Here is a 19,760-nt window from a genome sequence, read left to right as displayed (position 1 = left end):
TCAGGGCAGGCAGTATGGTCAGGTAGGCAGGCTCGTGGTCAGGGCAGGCAGTATGGTCAGGTAGGCAGGCTCGTGGTCAGGGCAGGCAGCATGGTCAGGTAGGCAGGCTCGTGGTCAGGGCAGGCAGTATGGTCAGGTAGGCGGGTTCGTGGTCAGGGCAGGCAGTATGGTCAGGTAGGCGGATTCGGAGTCAAGGAAGGCAGTATGGTCAGGTAGGGAGGCTCGTGGTCATGGCAGGCAGTATGGTCAGGTAGGCAGGCTCGTGGTCAGGGCAGGCAGTATGGTCAGGTAGGCAGGTTCGTGGTCAAGGCAGGCAGTATGGTCAGGTAGGCGGGTTCGTGGTCAGGGCAGGCAGTATGGTCAGGCAGGCGGGTTCGGAGTCAAGGCAGGAGGTATGCTCAGGTAGGCAGGTTCGTGGTCAGGGCAGGCAGTATGGTCAGGCAGGCGGGTTCGGAGTCAAGGCAGGCGGTATGGTCAGGTAGGCAGGCTCGTGGTCAGGGCAAGCAGAATGGTCAGGTAGGCAGGCTCGTGGTCAGGGCAGGCAGTATGGTCAGGTTGGCAGGCTCGAGGTCAGGGCAGGCAGAATGGTCACGTACGCAGGTTCGTGGTCAGGGCAGGCAGTAATGGTCAGGTAGGCGGGTTCAAAGTCAGGGCAGGCAGTATGGTCAGGTAGGCAGGCTCGTGGTCAGGGCAGGCAGAATGGTCAGGTAGGCAGGCTCGTGGTCAGGGCAGGCAGTATGGTCAGGTTGGCAGGCTCGAGGTCAGGGCAGGCAGAATGGTCACGTAGGCGGGTTCGTGGTCAGGGCAGGCAGTAATGGTCAATGATGCGTTTTCAAAGTCAAGGCAGGCAGTATGGTCAGGTAGGAAGGCAGAATGGTAAGGTAGGCAGGCTCGTGGTCAGGGCAGGCAGTATGGTCAGGTAGGCAGGTTCGTGGTCAGGGCAGGCAGTATGTTCAGGTAGGCAGACTCATGGTCAGGGCAGGCTGTATGGTCAGGTAGGCGGGTTCGTGGTCAGGGCAGGCAGTATGGTCAGGCAGGCGGTTACGGAGTCAAGGCAGGCAGTATGGACAGGTAGGCAGGCTCGTGGTCAGGGCAGGCAGTATGGTCAGGTAGGCGGGTTCGTGGTCAGGGCAGGCAGTATGGTCAGGTAGGTAGGCTCGTGGTCAGTGCAGGCAGTATGGTCAGGTAGGCGGGTTTGTGGTCAGGGCAGGCAGTATGGTCAGGCAGGCTAGTTCGAAGTCAAGGCAGGCAGTATGGTCAGGTAGGCGGGTTCGTGGTCAGGGCAGGCAGTATGGTCAGGTAGGCGGGTTCGTGGTCAGGGCAGGCAGTATGGTCAAGCAGGCGGGTTCGGAGTCAAGGCAGGCAGTATGGTCAGGTAGGCGGGTTCGTGGTCTGGGCAGGCAGTATGGTCAGGTAGGCAGGCTCGTGGTCAGGGCAGGCAGTATGGTCAGGTTGGCAGGCTCGAGGTCAGGGCAGGCAGAATGGTCACGTACGCAGGTTCGTGGTCAGGGCAGGCAGTAATGGTCAGGTAGGCGGGTTCAAAGTCAGGGCAGGCAGTATGGTCAGGTAGGCAGGCTCGTGGTCAGGGCAGGCAGAATGGTCAGGTAGGCAGGCTCGTGGTCAGGGCAGGCAGTATGGTCAGGTAGGCGGGTTTGTGGTCAGGGCAGGCAGTATGGTCAGGCAGGCGGGTTCGGAGCCAAGGCAGGCAGTATGGTCAGGTAGGCGGGTTCGTGGTCAGGGCAGGCAGTATGGTCAGGCAGGCGGGTTCGTGGTCAGGGCAGGCAGTATGGTCAGGTAGGCAGGCTCGTGGTCAGGGCAGGCAGTATGGTCAGGTAGGCAGGCTCGTGGTCAGGGCAGGCAGTATGGTCATGCAGGCGGGTTCGGAGTCAAGGCAGGCAGGTTCGTGGTCAGGGCAGGCAGTATGGTCAGGCAGGCGCGCTCGTGGTCAGGGCAGGCAAGGGTCAAAACCGGGAGGACTAGCAAAAACAGAGACGAGGAAAAATCAGGCGCACAGACTAACACGCTGGTTTACTTGACAAAACAAGACAAACTGGCACAGACAGACAGAAAACACAGGTATAAATACCCAGGGGATAATGGGCGAGATGGGCGAGATGGACGACACCAGGAGGGGGTGGAGACAAGCACAAGGAAACAGATCATTTCAAACACATTTCTGCAGCATTAGTAAAGATGTAATCAATACATGTTGATGACTTCATTCCTGTGCTGTTTGTAACTACCCTGGTAGGTTGACTGATAACCTGAACCAGGTTGCAGGCACTGGTTACAGTTTGAAGCTTTTTCCTTGAGTGGGCAGCTTGATGAAAGCCAGTCAATATTCAAATCACCCAGAAAATATACCTCTCTGTTGATATCACTTACATTATCAAGCATTTCACACATATTATCCACTGTTAACACTTGGTGGTCTATAGCAGCTTCCCACCAGAATGGGCTTTAGGTGAGGCAGATGAACCTGTAGCCATATTACTTCTACAGTATTTAACATGAGATCCTCTCTAATCTTTACAGTAATGTGGTTCTGAATATAAACAGCAACACCTCCACCTTTGGCATGTCTGTCTTTTCTGTAGATGTTATAACCATGTATTGGTACCACTGTATCATCAAAGGTATTATCTAAGTGAATTTCAGAGACAAATGTCATCTGTTACTTGTAAATTATTGATGTCACGAACCTTGTTTCTTAAGCTACATATGTTACGTGGGCTATTTTGAGCACTTTTCTTCCGGGATGCTTGCTTGTTTTCATTGTCTTACTGGGAAGCTTAGCCGCAGTAGACATGCTCATGTTATTTATGTTAGTGCAGGGTGATCTGCTCACAGTGGACTTCCTAGGGCACATCACCTCAGTGCTAACAGTATAAATCTGGTTCATAGGCACATGATTACTGCAGACAACAGCTGTAGGATCAGCTGAGGCATTCAGGGCAGTTAGAGGAACATAAATTAGGCTACTTACATTGTGTCTACCAACACTGCTGGTATAATGTACATTGTGACATCTCAGGGACACAATGGTAGGGATTAACTGAGCTGGGCTCGGGTCATTGATAAGTCATTGTCTCAACGCAGCCTTATAATGCTGTGAAATGATTTGGGTGGATCCCATCCTCCTTGCTTCCAAAAGGTATTGAAATTGTCAATAAAGTTACTCCCACTGAGCTGCAATAATCAAGTAGCCAGTTGTGAAGAGATGGAATCCTGCTAAAGCGTTCAATGCCACGATTCAGAGATGGGCACAGGGCCAGATATGATGGGTCTTTTGTTAGTGTCTAGCAGAGAGTCAATCACCTCTTTGAAATACAGTCTCAACTGTTCAGAGCTGCCCTTTATGATGTCACCACAATTCACGTAGACTATGATAGAATCGATGTCCATGTCCGGGCCTAGTACACTCGGGAGCAGCTTAGTAATGTCATTTACTCGAGCTCCGGGTTAAGACATTAAAGTGTCAAGCAATACGGGGACTAACTGTCAGTAGAAGGTCAAAGAGTCAGGAGTTATCAAGATGTTTGCTTATTCACTTCCCTCAGTCAAAGTCATTTAACTCTTCACTCACATGATCCCTCTTCATTCCTCTCAAAGGTACAATGCCATTTATATCTCTGTTCATGTTATATGTACCATCTAAAGTGACATTGTATCTTAACATATCTCCGTTGATGTCATCTGTCCCTCTGAAGTGACATTGTATCTTAACATATCTCTGTTGATGTCATCTGTCCCTCTGAAGTGACATTGTATCTTAACATATCTCTGTTGATGTCATCTGTCCCTCTGAAGTGACATTGTATCTTAACATATCTCTGTTGATGTCATCTGTCCCTCTGAAGTGACATTGTATCTTAACATATCTCTGTTGATGTCATCTGTCCCTCTGAAGTGACATTGTATCTTAACATATCTCTGTTGATGTCATCTGTCCCTCTGAAGTGACATTGTATCTTAACATATCTCTGTTGATGTCATCTGTCCCTCTGAAGTGACATTGTATCTTAACATATCTCTGTTGATGTCATCTGTCCCTCTGAAGTGACATTGTATCTTAACATATCTCTGTTGATGTCATCTGTCCCTCTGAAGTGACATTGTATCTTAACATATCTCTGTTGATGTCATCTGTCCCTCTGAAGTGACATTGTATCTTAACATATCTCTGTTGATGTCATCTGTCCCTCTGAAGTGACATGTGTTTCATATGCCCCTTCATTCAGTTTGTCCTCTTTCTCTCACCGTACCTGATGCAGGGTTTTGGGGATCCCTCGGGAGAGTACTGGGCAGGAAATGACCTCATACACCTGCTGACCAGCTCCCAAGAGTACAGTCTCCAGGTGCAGCTGAAGGATGCTGAGGGGAACGAAGCTTACTCCCACTATAATCACTTCTACATAGACGCAGAGAACAAAAACTACAGGTACCAGCATGCAATGCTCCCTTCCACAGTGGAGGCCAAGAGCTATCAGTCAAATCAAATCAATCAAATCCCATTTTATTTGTCACATGCTTTGTAACCAACAGGTGTAGACTACTAGTGAAATACCTTCTCCTAACTTTGCAGAGAGAAACACAAAGGAATAAATACACAATGAGTAACGATAACTTGGTTATATACACAGGGTACCAGGCTATATACACGGGGTACCAGGATATATACATGGGGTACCAGGCTATATATACAGGGTGCAAGGCTATATATACAGGGTACCAGGCTATATACATGGGGTACCAGGCTATATACACTGGGTGCCAGGCTATATATACAGGGTGCAAGGCTATATACACAGGGTACCAGGCTATATACACAGGGTACCAGGCAATATACACGGGGTGCCAGGCCATATACATGGGGTACCAGGCTATATACGCGGGGTACCAGGCTATATACGCGGGGTACCAGGCTATATACACAGGGTACCAGGCTATATACACAGGGTACCAGGCTATATACACAGGGTACCAGGCTATATATACAGGGTACCAGGCTATATACACAGGGTACCAGGCTATATACACAGGGTACCAGGCTATATACACGGGGTACCAGGACATATACATGGGGTACCAGGCTATATATACAGGGTGCAAGGCTATATAGACAGGGTACCAGGCTATATACATGGGGTACCAGGCTATATACACTGGGTGCCAGGCTATACATACAGGGTGCAAGGCTATATAAACAGGGTACCAGGCTATATACACAGGGTACCAGGCTATATACACGGGGTGCCAGGCCATATACATGGGGTACCAGGCTATATACACGGGGTACCAGGCTATATACACAGGGTACCAGGCTATATACACAGGGTACCAGGCTATATACACAGGGTACCAGGCTATATACACAGGGTACCAGGCTATATACACAGGGTACCAGGCTATATACACAGGGTACCAGGCTATATACACGGGGTTCCAGGCTATATACACAGGGTGCCAGGCTATATACACAGGGTACCAGGCTATATACACAGGGTACCAGGCTATATATACAGGTTACCAGGCTATATACACAGGGTACCAGGCTATATACACAGGGTACCAGGCTATATACACGGGGTACCAGGACATATACATGGGGTACCAGGCTATATATACAGGGTGCAAGGCTATATAGACAGGGTACCAGGCTATATACATGGGGTACCAGGCTATATACACTGGGTGCCAGGCTATACATACAGGGTGCAAGGCTATATAAACAGGGTACCAGGCTATATACACAGGGTACCAGGCTATATACACGGGGTGCCAGGCCATATACATGGGGTACCAGGCTATATACACGGGGTACCAGGCTATATACACAGGGTACCAGGCTATATACACAGGGTACCAGGCTATATACACAGGGTACCAGGCTATATACACAGGGTACCAGGCTATATACACAGGGTACCAGGCTATATACACGGGGTTCCAGGCTATATACACAGGGTGCCAGGCTATATACACAGGGTACCAGGCTATATACACGGGGTGCCAGGCCATATACATGGGGTACCAGGCTATATACACGGGGTTCCAGGCTATATACACAGGGTGCCAGGCTATATACACAGGGTACCAGGCTATATACACAGGGTACCAGGCTATATATACAGGTTACCAGGCTATATACACAGGGTACCAGGCTATATACACAGGGTACCAGGCTATATACACGGGGTACCAGGACATATACATGGGGTACCAGGCTATATATACAGGGTGCAAGGCTATATAGACAGGGTACCAGGCTATATACATGGGGTACCAGGCTATATACACTGGGTGCCAGGCTATACATACAGGGTGCAAGGCTATATAAACAGGGTACCAGGCTATATACACAGGGTACCAGGCTATATACACGGGGTGCCAGGCCATATACATGGGGTACCAGGCTATATACACGGGGTACCAGGCTATATACACAGGGTACCAGGCTATATACACAGGGTACCAGGCTATATACACAGGGTACCAGGCTATATACACAGGGTACCAGGCTATATACACAGGGTACCAGGCTATATACACGTTGTTCCAGGCTATATACACAGGGTGCCAGGCTATATACACAGGGTACCAGGCCATATACATGGGGTACCAGGCTATATACACGGGGTACCAGGCTATATACACAGGGTACCAGGCTATGTACACAGGGTGCAAGGCTATATACACAGGGTACCAGGCTATATACACAGGGTACCAGGCTATATACACGTTGTGCCAGGCTATATACACGGGGTGCCAGGCTATATAAATGGGGTGCCAGGCTATATACACAAGGTACCAGGCTATATACACGGGGTGCCAGGCTATATACATGTGGTACCAGGCTATATACACAGGGTGCCAGGCTATATACACAGGGTGCCAGTTCTGAGTCAATGGGCAGGGGTACGAGGTACTTGAGGTAGATACTGTATGTACATATACTGTAGGTAGGGGTAAAGTGACTAGACAACAGGATAGATAATAGATAGTAACAGCAGTATACTGTAGGTAGGGGTAAAGGATAGATAATAGACAGTAACAGCAGTATACTGTAGGTAGGGGTAAAGGATAGATTATAGACAGTAGCAGCAGTATACTGTAGGTGTGGTAAAGGATAGATAATAGACAGTAACAGCAGTATACTGTAGGTAGGAGTAAAGGATAGATAATAGACAGTAACAGCAGTATACTGTAGGTAGGGGTAAAGGATAGATAATAGACAGTAACAGCAGTATGTGATGAGTCAAGAGTTAGTGCAAGAAGGGTCAATGCAGGTAGTCTGGGTAGCTATTTGGTTAACTTTATAAATTAACTAACTATTTAGCCGTTTTATGGCTTGGGCGGTAAAATCTTATCAAGGTCCTTTTATAGAGGTCCTGGATGGCAGGGAGCTCGGCCCTCTGGATGGCAGGGAGCTCGGCCCTCTGGATGGCAGGGAGCTCGGCCCTAGTGATGTTACTGTGCCGTACACACTTCCCTCTGTAGCACCTTGCGGTTGGAATAGGGGTTCATAGGGAACGAAGTCCATATATTTATATATTTTTTTAAAGATTTTCTCTTACATGTCAATCATAGTTAAATCATGTTAAACAACCACTTACAGTAAGTGAGATTTTATCTGATAATGTCATTAAATTGTATCTGATGGGTTTGACTTTGAATTGCCATCAGTGTTCAGGGTTCCTATTGTGTTCTGACTCTTCTGGAATGTAAATCTCTTAGAGCCGTGTCACAATCAGATTAGAATCTCTTAGAGCCGTGTCACAATCAGATTAGAATCTCTTAGAGCCATGTCACAATCAGATTAGAATCTCTTAGAGCCGTGTCACAATCAGATTAGAATCTCTTAGAGCCGTGTCACAATCAGATTAGAATCTCTTAGAGCCGTGTCACAATCAGATTAGAATCTCTTAGAGCCGTGTCACAATCAGATTAGAATCTTTTAGAGCCGTGTCACAATCAGATTAGAATCTCTTAGAGCCGTGTCACAATCAGATTAGAATCTCTTAGAGCCGTGTCACAATCAGATTAGAATCTCTTAGAGCCGTGTCACAATCAGATTAGAATCTCTTACAGCCGTGTCACAATCTGATTAGAATCTCTTAGAGCCGTGTCACATTCAGATTAGAATCTCTTAGAGCCGTGTCACAATCAGATTAGAATCTCTTAGAGCCGTGTCACAATCAGATTAGAATCTCTTAGAGCCGTGTCACAATCAGATTAGAATCTCTTAGAGCCGTGTCACAATCAGATTAGAATCTCTTAGAGCCGTGTCACAATCAGATTAGAATCTCTTAGAGCCGTGTCACAATCAGATTAGAATCTCTTAGAGCCGTGTCACAATCAGATTAGAATCTCTTAGAGCCGTGTCACAATCAGATTAGAATCTCTTAGAGCCGTCTCACAATCAGATTAGAATCTCTTAGAGCCGTGTCACAATCAGATTAGAATCTCTTACAGCCGTGTCACAATCTGATTAGAATCTCTTAGAGCCGTGTCACAATCAGATTAGAATCTCTTAGAGCCGTGTCACAATCAGATTAGAATCTCTTACAGCCGTGCCACAATCTGATTAGAATCTCTTAGAGCCGTGTCACAATCAGATTAGAATATTTTAGAGCCGTGTCACAATCAGATTAGAATCTCTTAGAGCCGTGTCACAATCAGATTAGAATCAGAAACGGATGGAAGTGATTCCGGGGAGAGTTTTGTAAAGAGTTATGTTTCTGAAAGGCATAATTGCGTGGAAGTTCTTCCCTTTTCAGACTTTCCTCAAGCCTGCGATGTCAATCCCTCCACTCGGTCAAATCATCCACTATTATTCACACGTTAACTTTGCTTTCTTTAATCGCTGGGTAGAAAGAAACAGGATGAAAGTAAAAGAAAGGACGAGTCGATGACGTGGTCTTGAAGAACATCATCAGTGATGAGATCAGCGGAGGGCAAGCTGCCACTTTTCTGTCTCCCGTCTCTTTCCCCCGCCGACCCTGAGGCATCCCCTTCCGGCTGGGGAAAAGAGGAACACAATCTGCATCCCAAATGGAAGCCTATTCATAATGGACTGTGTCTTTGACCAAGGACCATAGTGCACTGTGTTGGGAATGACATTTGAAATGAAACCAACCTGTCAGCAGCAGAACATGGCCGTGCCTGGCAGGTCAAACATATATCCGCTCCCAGGTGGTCCTCTCTCCACTACTAAAGCCCTGTGGTGGTCTAGTATATCTCTCTCTCTCCACTACTAAAGCCCTGTGGTGGTCTAGTATATCTCTCTCTCCACTACTAAAGTCCTGTGGTGGTCTAGTATATCTCTCTCTCCACTACTAAAGCCCTGTGGTGGTCTAGTATATCTCTTTATCCACTACTAAAGCCCTGTGGTGGTCTAGTATATCTCCCTCTCCACTACTAAAGCCGCGTGGTGGTCTAGTATATCTTTCTCTACACTACTAAGGCCCTATAATTGCTTTCTCTCTCTCTCCACTACTAAAGCCCAACCTGAGATCACTAAAGGATTGTTTAAACTCAGAAGTTCCTCAAAAAAGAGGAATGTGATTGACAGGTGCAGATCCATGAACAGTTAAGTCTCAGTGTAGATGAAGTGGAGTTTGATGAACTGTTTGAAAAAGGCCGGAGGTGTTTGACAAGGTGATATTATTTGTGTTGAAACGAAATGCTCGTTAGTGTAGAAGTTTGTGTAGCACCGGAATTAATTAAGTTAACTTTATATTTAGTTTCCAGGATCATCCTTAAATAACCTAAAATTTGCCCATTAAGCCGGTGCAAAACGGGTCTGTTTCTAGGAGCTGTATTCATCCCACTCTGAATGGTACTAGTGTTTGTGAGCTGTCATCCCTCTTGCCAACTACTGCTGAGCAGCGTTCCATCTCACCTCGCTGATTATGTGGTTCATTATCATGCTGTGAACATCTGGTTCTCCTCCTCAGGGTTGGGTTTACGTAGGGATCACCCAAGCCAGAGGCCTGTTGTGCTAGGCTTCTACCCAGCCAATGCAGGCCGAACTCGGCCAAGGCATCTCCTTCTCTAGCTTTCTCTGGCCAATGTAACCTCTTCTCTGGCTTTCTCTGGCCAATGCAACCTCTTCTCTAGCTTTCTCTGGCCAATGCAACCTCTTCTCTAGCTTTCTCTGGCCAATGTAACCTCTTCTCTAGCTTTCTCTGGCCAATGTAACCTCTTTTCTGGCTTTCTCTGGCCAATGCAACCTCTTCTCTAGCTTTCTCTGGCCAATGCAACCTCTTCTCAAGCTTTCTCTGGCCAATGCAACCTCTTCTCTAGCTTTCTCTGTTCCATGTAACCTCTTCTCTAGCTTTCTCTGGCCAATGTAACCTCTTCTCTAGCTTTCTCTGGCCAATGTAACCTCTTCTCTGGCTTTCTCTGGCAAATGCAACCTCTTCTCTAGCTTTCTCTGGCCAATGCAACCTCTTCTCTAGCTTTCTTTGGCCAATGCAACCTCTTCTCTAGCTTTCTCTGGCCAATGTAACCTCTTCTCTAGCTTTCTCTGGTCCATGTAACCTCTTCTCTAGCTTTCTCTGGCCAATGCAACATCTTCTCTGGAGCAGTAGGTTCACCCAATTACTCTGCGATTTCTTCCATCCATCCAACCAAGAAAGGCATCCAACCCTTTCCCTATTGTTCCCAGGCCAAGGAAGCATATTCACCAGGGCCAAACACCCATAGTCAGCCCCCTCTCCCATCTGTCCCTGTAACTAAGACAGTCTCATATCCATAGTCAGCCCCCTCTCCCATCTGTCCCTGTAACTAAGGCAGTCTCATATCCATAGCCAGCCCCCTCTCCCATCTGTCCCTGTAACTAAGGCAGTCTCATATCCATAGCCAAGCCCCCGGGACACCCTCCCATTCCTCCACCGCCCACACCCAATCCTCCTCTCCTAGCCTTCCCCCTGACCAGAGCTCCCCTACTTGCCAACATCACCACTTTCTTCAGCAACATCCCCTCCCTGCACCAAAACGTCAACGCCGGAGAAGAGGTAGCAGGAGTCGTGCCCTAGTCAAACTCAGGTGGAGTCAAACGCCTCCGACTATATTACACATTAAAGTTCCTGGACAATATGATGCAGATGATGCAGATGTTAAGCTACAGGACTGTTTTGCTAGCACAGACTGGAATATGTTCCGGGATTCATCCGATGGAATTGAGGAATATACCACATCAGACCCCAACTAGAGGCCATGTATTACAGGCAACATCCACACTGAGCAATAGGGGAGAGCTGCCGGTTTCAAGGAGTGGGACTCTCACCCAGACGGTTATAAGAAGTTCTGCTATGCCCTCCGACGAACCATCAAACAGGCAAAGCAGTCAACACAGGACTAAGATTGAATCCTACTACACCGGCTCCGATGCTCGTCGGATGTGGCAGGGTTTGCAAACAATTCGGACTACAAAGGGAAGCCCAGCCGTGAGCAGCCCAGTTGCACAAGCCTACCAGATGAGCTAAACTACTTCTATGCCCGCTTCGAGGCAAGGAACACTGAAGCATGCATGAGAACACCAGCTGTTCAGCACGACTGTATGATCACGCTCTCCGTAGCCAATGTGAGTAAAATACCTTTAAAAGGTCAACAGGTCACAAGGCCGCAGGGATTAACAGGATGTGCACTCGGTGCACTCAGAGCATGCATTGACCAACAGTCAAGTGTCTTCACTGACATTTTAAACCTGTCCCTGATCGAGTCTGTAATACCTACATGTTTTAAGCAGACCACCATAGTTCCTGTGCCCAAGAACACTAAGGTAACCTGCCTTACGTCTGTAGCCATGAAGAGCTTTGAAAGGCTGGTTATGGCTCAAATCAACACCATCATACCAGAAACCATAGACCCACTCCAACTTGCATACCGCCCCAACAGATCCACAGATTACGCAATCTCTATTGTACTCCACACTGCCTTTTCCCACCTGGACAAAAGGAACACCTACAGTATGTGAGAATGCAGCTAAGCGTTCAATACCATAGTGCCCTCAAAGCTCACCACTAAGCTAAGGAACCTGGGACTAAACACCTTCCTCTTCAAAATTAAGTATGTTACCTAAGATTAGCAAAAATCCCCCTTTACTGGCTCAAACAGCCAACCAATCATCCTATTACCAACCCTTAGTAAACTTTATTGGAATAAAAATGTGTTTGACCAGATACAATGATATTTCAGAGTAAAGAAATGAAAAACATATTTTCAGTACTCTAATAGGGAAAGGTTTTCAACATGTATGGCACTTACAGAAATGACTGATGATTGGCTGAGAGAAATCTGTAATAAAAAGATTGTGGGAGCTGTTTTGTTTGACCTCATTGATCATAATCTGCTTATGGAAAAACATAGGTGTTATGGCTTTACACCCCCTGCTATAATGTGGATAAAGAGTTATTTGTCTAACAGAACACATTTCAGAAGGTTGTTAAATACTGTGTATGTGTGATGATTGTTCTGGGCCTCTCCCAGTCTCCATGCCATTTCAGAAGGTTGTTAATGTGTCTGTGTGTTGATTGTTCTGGTCCTCTCCCAGTCTCCATGCCATTTCAGAAGGTTGTTAATGTGTCTGTGTGTTGATTGTTCTGGTCCTCTCCCAGTCTCCATGCCATTTCAGAAGGTTGTTAATGTGTCTGTGTGTTGATTGTTCTGGTCCTCTCCCAGTCTCCATGCCATTTCAGAAGGTTGTTAATGTGTCTGTGTGTTGATTGTTCTGGTCCTCTCCCAGTCTCCATGCCATTTCAGAAGGTTGTTAATGTGTATTTGTGTTGATTGTTCTGGGCCTCTCCCAGTCTCCATGCCATTTCAGAAGGTTGTTAATGTGTCTGTGTGTTGATTGTTCTGGTCCTCTCCCAGTCTCCATGCCATTTCAGAAGGTTGTTAATGTGTCTGTGTGTTGATTGTTCTGGTCCTCTCCCAGTCTCCATGCCCAGGGGTTCAGTGGTACCGCCGGCCGCACCAGTAGTCTGACCCAGCCTGGGACCCAGTTCAGCACCAAGGACCGAGACAACGACCGCTGTTCCTGCAAGTGTGCCCAGATGTCTTCTGGAGGTACAGGCTCTGAGGCCCTCACTTTCATTAACAGGTTTCCATGCAGCTGTTTTCTGCTAGTCAAGTACGTACCAGATGAAGCATGTCAGGCCTGACGGAAACAGAACATTTCTCGGTAAACAAATCAAATGTCAATGAAACAAAACGAGTTTGACAAGGTGGTGTTATTTTATTTTTTGCTGGTAAAAATTAATTAAGCGAGAAATGTCAGTGGAGATGCTTTTATGTGGAAATATTGATATAATATCCGTCATGTGGAAGTAAACTTGGAATCACATAATGACGTGTTGTGTGGTCATCCAACTCAGGAAAACCATGCCGTTTGTTAGGCTACAGATGAAGTAAATGATGATGACCTTCCCAGGGTGGTGAAAGAGCACGGTGATGAGCGTGATGCTCCTTTATGATAAATATCCAGAGTCTCATTCTGGTGACATGATGATCCATGCTTGGCTGCTGTTTGACAAATGTTTTTTGTTGTCCATAATAATGTCGTCAGGAAGGCTGCTGTTGGTTAGAGTGTACGTGCCAGAGGGGGCACAATCACAATTGTTTTTGTGAGAAAACTATCAGTAAAGTTGAAAATGCGATGGAAACTCATTTAACAATGTATTTTTCATTCGGTTCATTGGAATATAACCTCAAGTGCACTACACAGAGCCTCTACCTTCCCTCCTCCGACTCTATCCTCTACCTTCCCTACTCTATCCTCTACCTTCCCTCCTCCTACTCTATCCTCTACCTTCCCTCCTCCTACTCTATTCTCTACCTTCCCTACTCTATCCTCTACCTTCCCTCCTCCTACTCTATCCTCTACCTTCCCTCCTCCTACTCTATCCTCTACCTTCCCTCCTCTATCCTCTACCTTCCCTACTCTATTCTCTACCTTCCCTACTCTATCCTCTATCTTCCCTCCTGCTACTCTATCCTCTACCTTCCCTCCTGCTACTCTATCCTCTACCTTCCCTCCTCCTACTCTATCCTCTACCTTCCCTCCTCTATCCTCTACCTTCCCTCCTCCTACTCTATCCTCTGGCTTCCCTCCTCTATCCTCTACCTTCCCTCCTGCTACTCTATCCTCTACCTTCCCTCCTGCTACTCTATCCTCTACCTTCCCTCCTGCTACTCTATCCTCTACCTTCCCTCCTCCTACTCTATCCTCTACCTTCCCTCCTCTATCCTCTACCTTCCCTCCTCCTACTCTATCCTCTGGCTTCCCTCCTCTATCCTCTACCTTCCCTCCTCCTACTCTATCCTCTACCTTCCCTCCTCCTACTCTATCCTCTACCTTCCCTCCTCCTACTCTATCCTCTACCTTCCCTCCTCCTACTCTATCCTCTAACTTCCCTCCTCTGTCCTCTACCTTCCCTCCTCTATCCTCTACCTTCCCTCCTCCTACTCTATCCTCTGCTTTCCCTCCTCCTACTCTATCCTCTACCTTCCCTCCTCCTACTCTATCCTCTACCTTCCCTCCTCCTACTCTATTCTCTACCTTCCCTACTCTATCCTCTACCTTCCCTCCTCCTACTCTATCCTCTACCTTCCCTCCTCCTACTCTATCCTCTACCTTCCCTCCTCTATCCTCTACCTTCCCTACTCTATTCTCTACCTTCCCTACTCTATCCTCTATCTTCCCTCCTCCCACTCTATCCTCTACCTTCCCTCCTGCTACTCTATTCTCTACCTTCCCTCCTCCTACTCTATCCTCTACCTTCCCTCCTCCTACTCTATCCTCTACCTTCCCTCCCCTTACTCTATCCTCTACCTTCCCTCCTCCTACTCTATCCTCTAACTTCCCTCCTCTATCCTCTACCTTCCCTCCTCTATCCTCTACCTTCTCTCCTCCTACTCTATCCTCTACCTTCCCTCCTCCTACTCTATCCTCTGCTTTCCCTCCTCCTACTCTATCCTCTACCTTCCCTCCTCCTACTCTATCCTCTACCTTCCCTCCTCCTACTCTATTCTCTACCTTCCCTCCTCTATCCTCTACCTTCCCTACTCTATTCTCTACCTTCCCTACTCTATCCTCTATCTTCCCTCCTCCCACTCTATCCTCTACCTTCCCTCCTCCTACTCTATCCTCTACCTTCCCTCCTGTTACTCTATCCTCTACCTTCCCTCCTGCTACTCTATCCTCTACCTTCCGACCTCCTACTCTATCCTCTACCTTCCCTTCTCTATCCTCTAACTTCCCTCCTCCTACTCTATCCTCTGGCTTCCCTCCTCTATCCTCTACTTTCCCTCCTCGTACTCTATCCTCTACCTTCCCTCCTCCTACTCTATCCTCTACCTTCCCTCCTGTTACTCTATCCTCTACCTTCCCTCCTCCTACTCTATCCTCTACCTTCCCTCCTCCTACTCTATCCTCTACCTTCCCTCCTCCTACTCTATCCTCTAACTTCCCTCCTCTATCCTCTACCTTCCCTCCTCTATCCTCTACCTTCCCTCCTTCTACTCTATCCTCTACCTTCCCTCCTCCTTCTCTATCCTCTGCTTTCCCTCCTCCTACTCTATCCTCTACCTTCCCTCCTCCTACTCTATCCTCTACCTTCCCTCCTCTATTCTCTACCTTCCCTACTCTATCCTCTACCTTCCCTCCTCCTACTCTATCCTCTACCTGCCCTACTATATCCTCTACCTTCCCTCCTCCTATTCTATCCTCTACCTTCCCTACTCTATCCTCTACCTTCCCTACACTATCCTCTACCTTCCCTCCTCCTACTCTATCCTCTACCTTCCCTACTCTATCCTCTACCTTCCCTACACTATCCTCTACATTCCCTCCTCCTACTCTATTCTCTACCTTCCCTACTCTATCATCTACCTTCCCTCCTCCTTCTCTGTCCTCTACTTTCCCTACTCTATCCTCTACCTTCCATACTCTATCCTCTACCTTCCCTCCTCTCACTCAATCCTCTACCTTCCCTCCTCCTACTCTATCCTCTAACTTCCCTCCTCCTACTCTATCCTCTACCGTCCCTCCTTTATCTTCTACCTCCCCTCCTCATACTCTATCCTCTGGCTTCCCTCCTCTATCCTCTACCTTCCCTCCTCTCACTCTATCCTCTACCTTCCCTCCTACTACTCTATCCTCTAACTTCCCTCCTCTTACTCAATCCTCTAACTTCCCTCCTACTACTCTATCCTCTACCGTCCCTCCTTTGTCCTCTACCTCCCCTCCTCCTACTCTATCCTCTGGCTTCTCTCCTGCTACACTATCCTCTGCCTTCCCTCCTGCTACTCTATCCTCTACCTTCCCTCATCCTACTCTATCCTCTACCTTCCCTCTATCTACTCTACCCTCTACCTTCCCTCCTCCTACTCAAACCTCTACCTTCCCTCCTCCTACTCAATCCTCTACCTTCCCTCCTCCTACTCTATCCTCTACCTCCCCTCCCCTATCCTCTACCTTCCCTACTCTATCCTCTACCTTCCCTACTCTATCCTCTACCTTCTCTACTTTATTCTCTACTTTCCCTACTCTGTCCGCTATCTTCCCTCCTCCTACTCTGTCCTCTACCTTCCCCCCTCCTACTCTATCCTCTACCTTCCCTCCTCCTACTCTATCCTCTACCTTCCCTCCTCCTACTCTATCGTCTAGCGTACCTCCTCCTTCTCTATCCTCTACCTTCCCTCCTCCTACTCTATCCTCTACCTTCCCTCCTCCTACTCTATCCTCTACCTTCCGTCCTCCTCCTCTATCCTCTACCTTCCCTCCTAATACTCTATACTTTTTCTTCGCTCCTCCTTCTCTATCTTCTACCTTCCGTCCTCCTACTCTATCCTCTACCTTCCCTCCTCCTACTCTATCCTCTACTTTCCCTCCTCTATCCTCTACCTTCCCTCCTCCTACTCTATCCTCTACCTTCCCTCCTCTATCCTCTACCTTCCCTCCTCTATCCCCTACCTTCCCTCCTCTATCCCCTACCTTCCCTCCTCTATCCTCTACCTTCCCTCCTCTGCTCTATCCTCTACCTTCCCTCCTCTGCTCTATCCTCTACCTTCCCTCCTCTATCCCCTACCTTCCCTCCTCTATCCTCTACCTTCCCTCCTCCTACTCTATCCTCTAACTTCCCTCCTCTATCCTCTATCTTCCCTACTCCTACTCTATCCTCTACCTTCCCTCCTCTATCCTCTACCTTCCCTCCTCCTACTCTATCCTCTACCTTCCCTCCTCTATCCTCTACCTTCCCTCCTCTGCTCTATCCTCTACCTTCCCTCCTCTGCTCTATCCTCTACCTTCTCTCCTGCTACTTGATACCATTTTTTTTAAATAAACGTTTTACTGGTCTGACTATATTGTTCATCCTTTGTTTGGCCTCATGTTTTCCTCTTGTAAAGTTGTACATAAACATGAAATGGCTTAGTTTGACCTTTATTTGACCACACAACCTCCTTTTTCCTCTTTGGTGTAATCTCTCTCTTCCTGACCCCTGACCTTTCCCCTCTCCACTAGGTTGGGGGTTTGAGGCGTCTGGTCTATCTGCCCTCTCTCTCTCTCTTCTTGACCCCCAACCTTTCCCCTCTCCTCTAGGTTGGGGGTTTGAGGCGTCTGGTCCATCTGCCCTCTCTCTCTCTCTTCCTGACCCCTGACCTTTCCCCTCTCCACTAGGTTGGGGGTTTGAGGCGTGTAGTCCATCTGCCCTCTCTCTCTCTCTTCCTGACCCCCGACCTTTCCCCTCTCCACTAGGTTGGGGGTTTGAGGCGTGTAGTCCTGCTGCCCCCTCTCTCTCTTCCTGACCCCTGACCTTTCCCCTCTCCACTAGGTTGGGGGTTTGAGGCGTCTGGTCCATCTGCCCTCTCTCTCTCTCTCCCTGACCCCCGACCTTTCCCCTCTCCACTAGGTTGGCGGTTTGAGGCTTGTAGTCCCGCTGCCCCCTCTCTCTCTTCCTGACCCCCGACCTTTCCCCTCTCCACTAGGTTGGGGGTTTGAGGCGTCTGGTCCATCTGCCCTCTCTCTCTCTCTTCCTGACCCCTGACCTCTCCCCTCTCCACTAGGTTGGTGGTTTGAGGTGTGTAGTCCCGCTGCCCCCTCTCTCTCTTCCTGACCCCTGACCTTTCCCCTCTCCACTAGGTTGGGGGTTTGAGGCGTCTGGTCCATCTGCCCTCTCTCTCTCTCTCCCTGACCCCCGACCTTTCCCCTCTCCACTAGGTTGGCGGTTTGAGGCGTGTAATCCATCTGCCCTCTCTCTCTCTCTTCGTGATCCCCGACCTTTCCCCTCTCCACTAGGTTGGCGGTTTGAGGCGTGTAGTCCATCTGCCCTCTCTCTTTCTCTTCCTGACCTCTGACCTCTCCCCTCTCCACTAGGTTGGAGGTTTGAGGCGTCTGGTCCATCTGCCCTCTCTCTCTCTCTTCCTGACCCCCGACCTCTCCACTAGGTTGGGGGTTTGAGGCGTCTGGTCCATCTGCCCTCTCTCTCTCTCTTCCTGACCCCTGACCTCTCCCCTCTCCACTAGGTTGGGGGTTTGAGGCGTGTAGTCCCGCTGCCCCCTCTCTTCCTGACCCCGACCTTTCCCCTCTCCACTAGGTTGGTGGTTTGAGGCTTGTAGTCCCGCTGCCCCCTCTCTCTCTTCCTGACCCCCGACCTTTCCCCTCTCCACTAGGTTGGAGGTTTGAGGCGTCTGGTCCATCTGCCCTCTCTCTCTCTCTTCCTGACCCCCGACCTCTCCACTAGGTTGGGGGTTTGAGGCGTCTGGTCCATCTGCCCTCTCTCTCTCTCTTCCTGACCCCTGACCTCTCCCCTCTCCACTAGGTTGGTGGTTTGAGGTGTGTAGTCCCGCTGCCCCCTCTCTGTCTTCCTGACCCCAGACCTCTCCCCTCTCCACTAGGTTGGTGGTTTGAGGCTTGTGGTCCCTCCAACCTGAACGGTATCTACTACTCTGGCGTCTCCAACGTGGTCCGTTACAACGGCATCAAGTGGTACTACTGGAAAGGACCCAGCCTCATGACTACAGTGACCACCATGATGGTTCGACCCGCAGGCTTCTGAGGCATAACGGCGGCGATCGCCATTGACGTCACCCCGACTGACTGAATCACAGACTGATATGAGCACTTCTCGAATAATGATGTTTGCCAGACATGTGGAATATGATACTTGAGTGGAGGTTTTTAGAGGTTTTTAATTGACTGTGTTTGAAAAGAACAGATCTGTTATTTTCTGAAATGTATTCCGTCTTAAAAACATTTTCCCGCTGAAATGGCACACAGGCCAACGTAAATGTGTGTTTTATAATGGGATTGTACATATATTGTAGATGCATAATGGTATATTATGGCTTACTGCTACTCCACTTTCACTTTCAATGTCCAGAAAACTTTAACAGCTTCTTCCTGACTGTTTCCCGCTATGCCACTCAGAGATGCTTGTAAAACCCTTTTTTTTAAGGAGATGATTATCCTCATAAAAGTGCATGATAAATAAACACAGGTGTTTCTACAAGCATATTTACTTTCCCAAATGTATATTTGTGATAGAAGGTAAAAATCATAATTTTACAGAAAAAAAAGCTAAATAAAATAACAAAAAAAATGTAGTGGTGTTTTGCTCCATCTACTCACTACGTCACTGTCTCCATCTACTCACTACGTCACCGTCTCCATCTACTCACTACGTCACCGTCTCCATCTACTCACTACGTCACCGTCTCCATCTACTCACTACGTCACCGTCTCCGTCTACTCA

The 19,760-nt window shown here is 48.2% G+C and overlaps 1 protein-coding gene across 1 annotated transcript in view; it reads left to right on the top strand.

Annotated features, from left to right (window-relative positions):
* LOC110515436 (angiopoietin-2) overlaps nt 1-19,522 on the top strand; it is a 74,213-nt gene extending 54,691 nt beyond the window's left edge. The window contains exons 7-9 of the mRNA XM_090209441.1: nt 4,275-4,441; nt 12,944-13,074; nt 18,904-19,522. Of these exons, the coding sequence (XP_090065567.1) occupies nt 4,275-4,441; nt 12,944-13,074; nt 18,904-19,064 (459 nt within the window). The 3' untranslated portion in view covers nt 19,065-19,522. The remainder of the gene's footprint in view (nt 1-4,274; nt 4,442-12,943; nt 13,075-18,903) is intronic.
* The last annotated feature ends 238 nt before the right edge of the window (nt 19,523-19,760 follow it).

Source organism: Oncorhynchus mykiss, chromosome 18 (assembly GCF_057628025.1).
Source record: "Oncorhynchus mykiss isolate SJ-2025 chromosome 18, ASM5762802v1, whole genome shotgun sequence".
NCBI classification, from domain to species: domain Eukaryota; kingdom Metazoa; phylum Chordata; class Actinopteri; order Salmoniformes; family Salmonidae; genus Oncorhynchus; species Oncorhynchus mykiss.
This window is presented reverse-complemented; position numbering and strand designations above follow the sequence as displayed.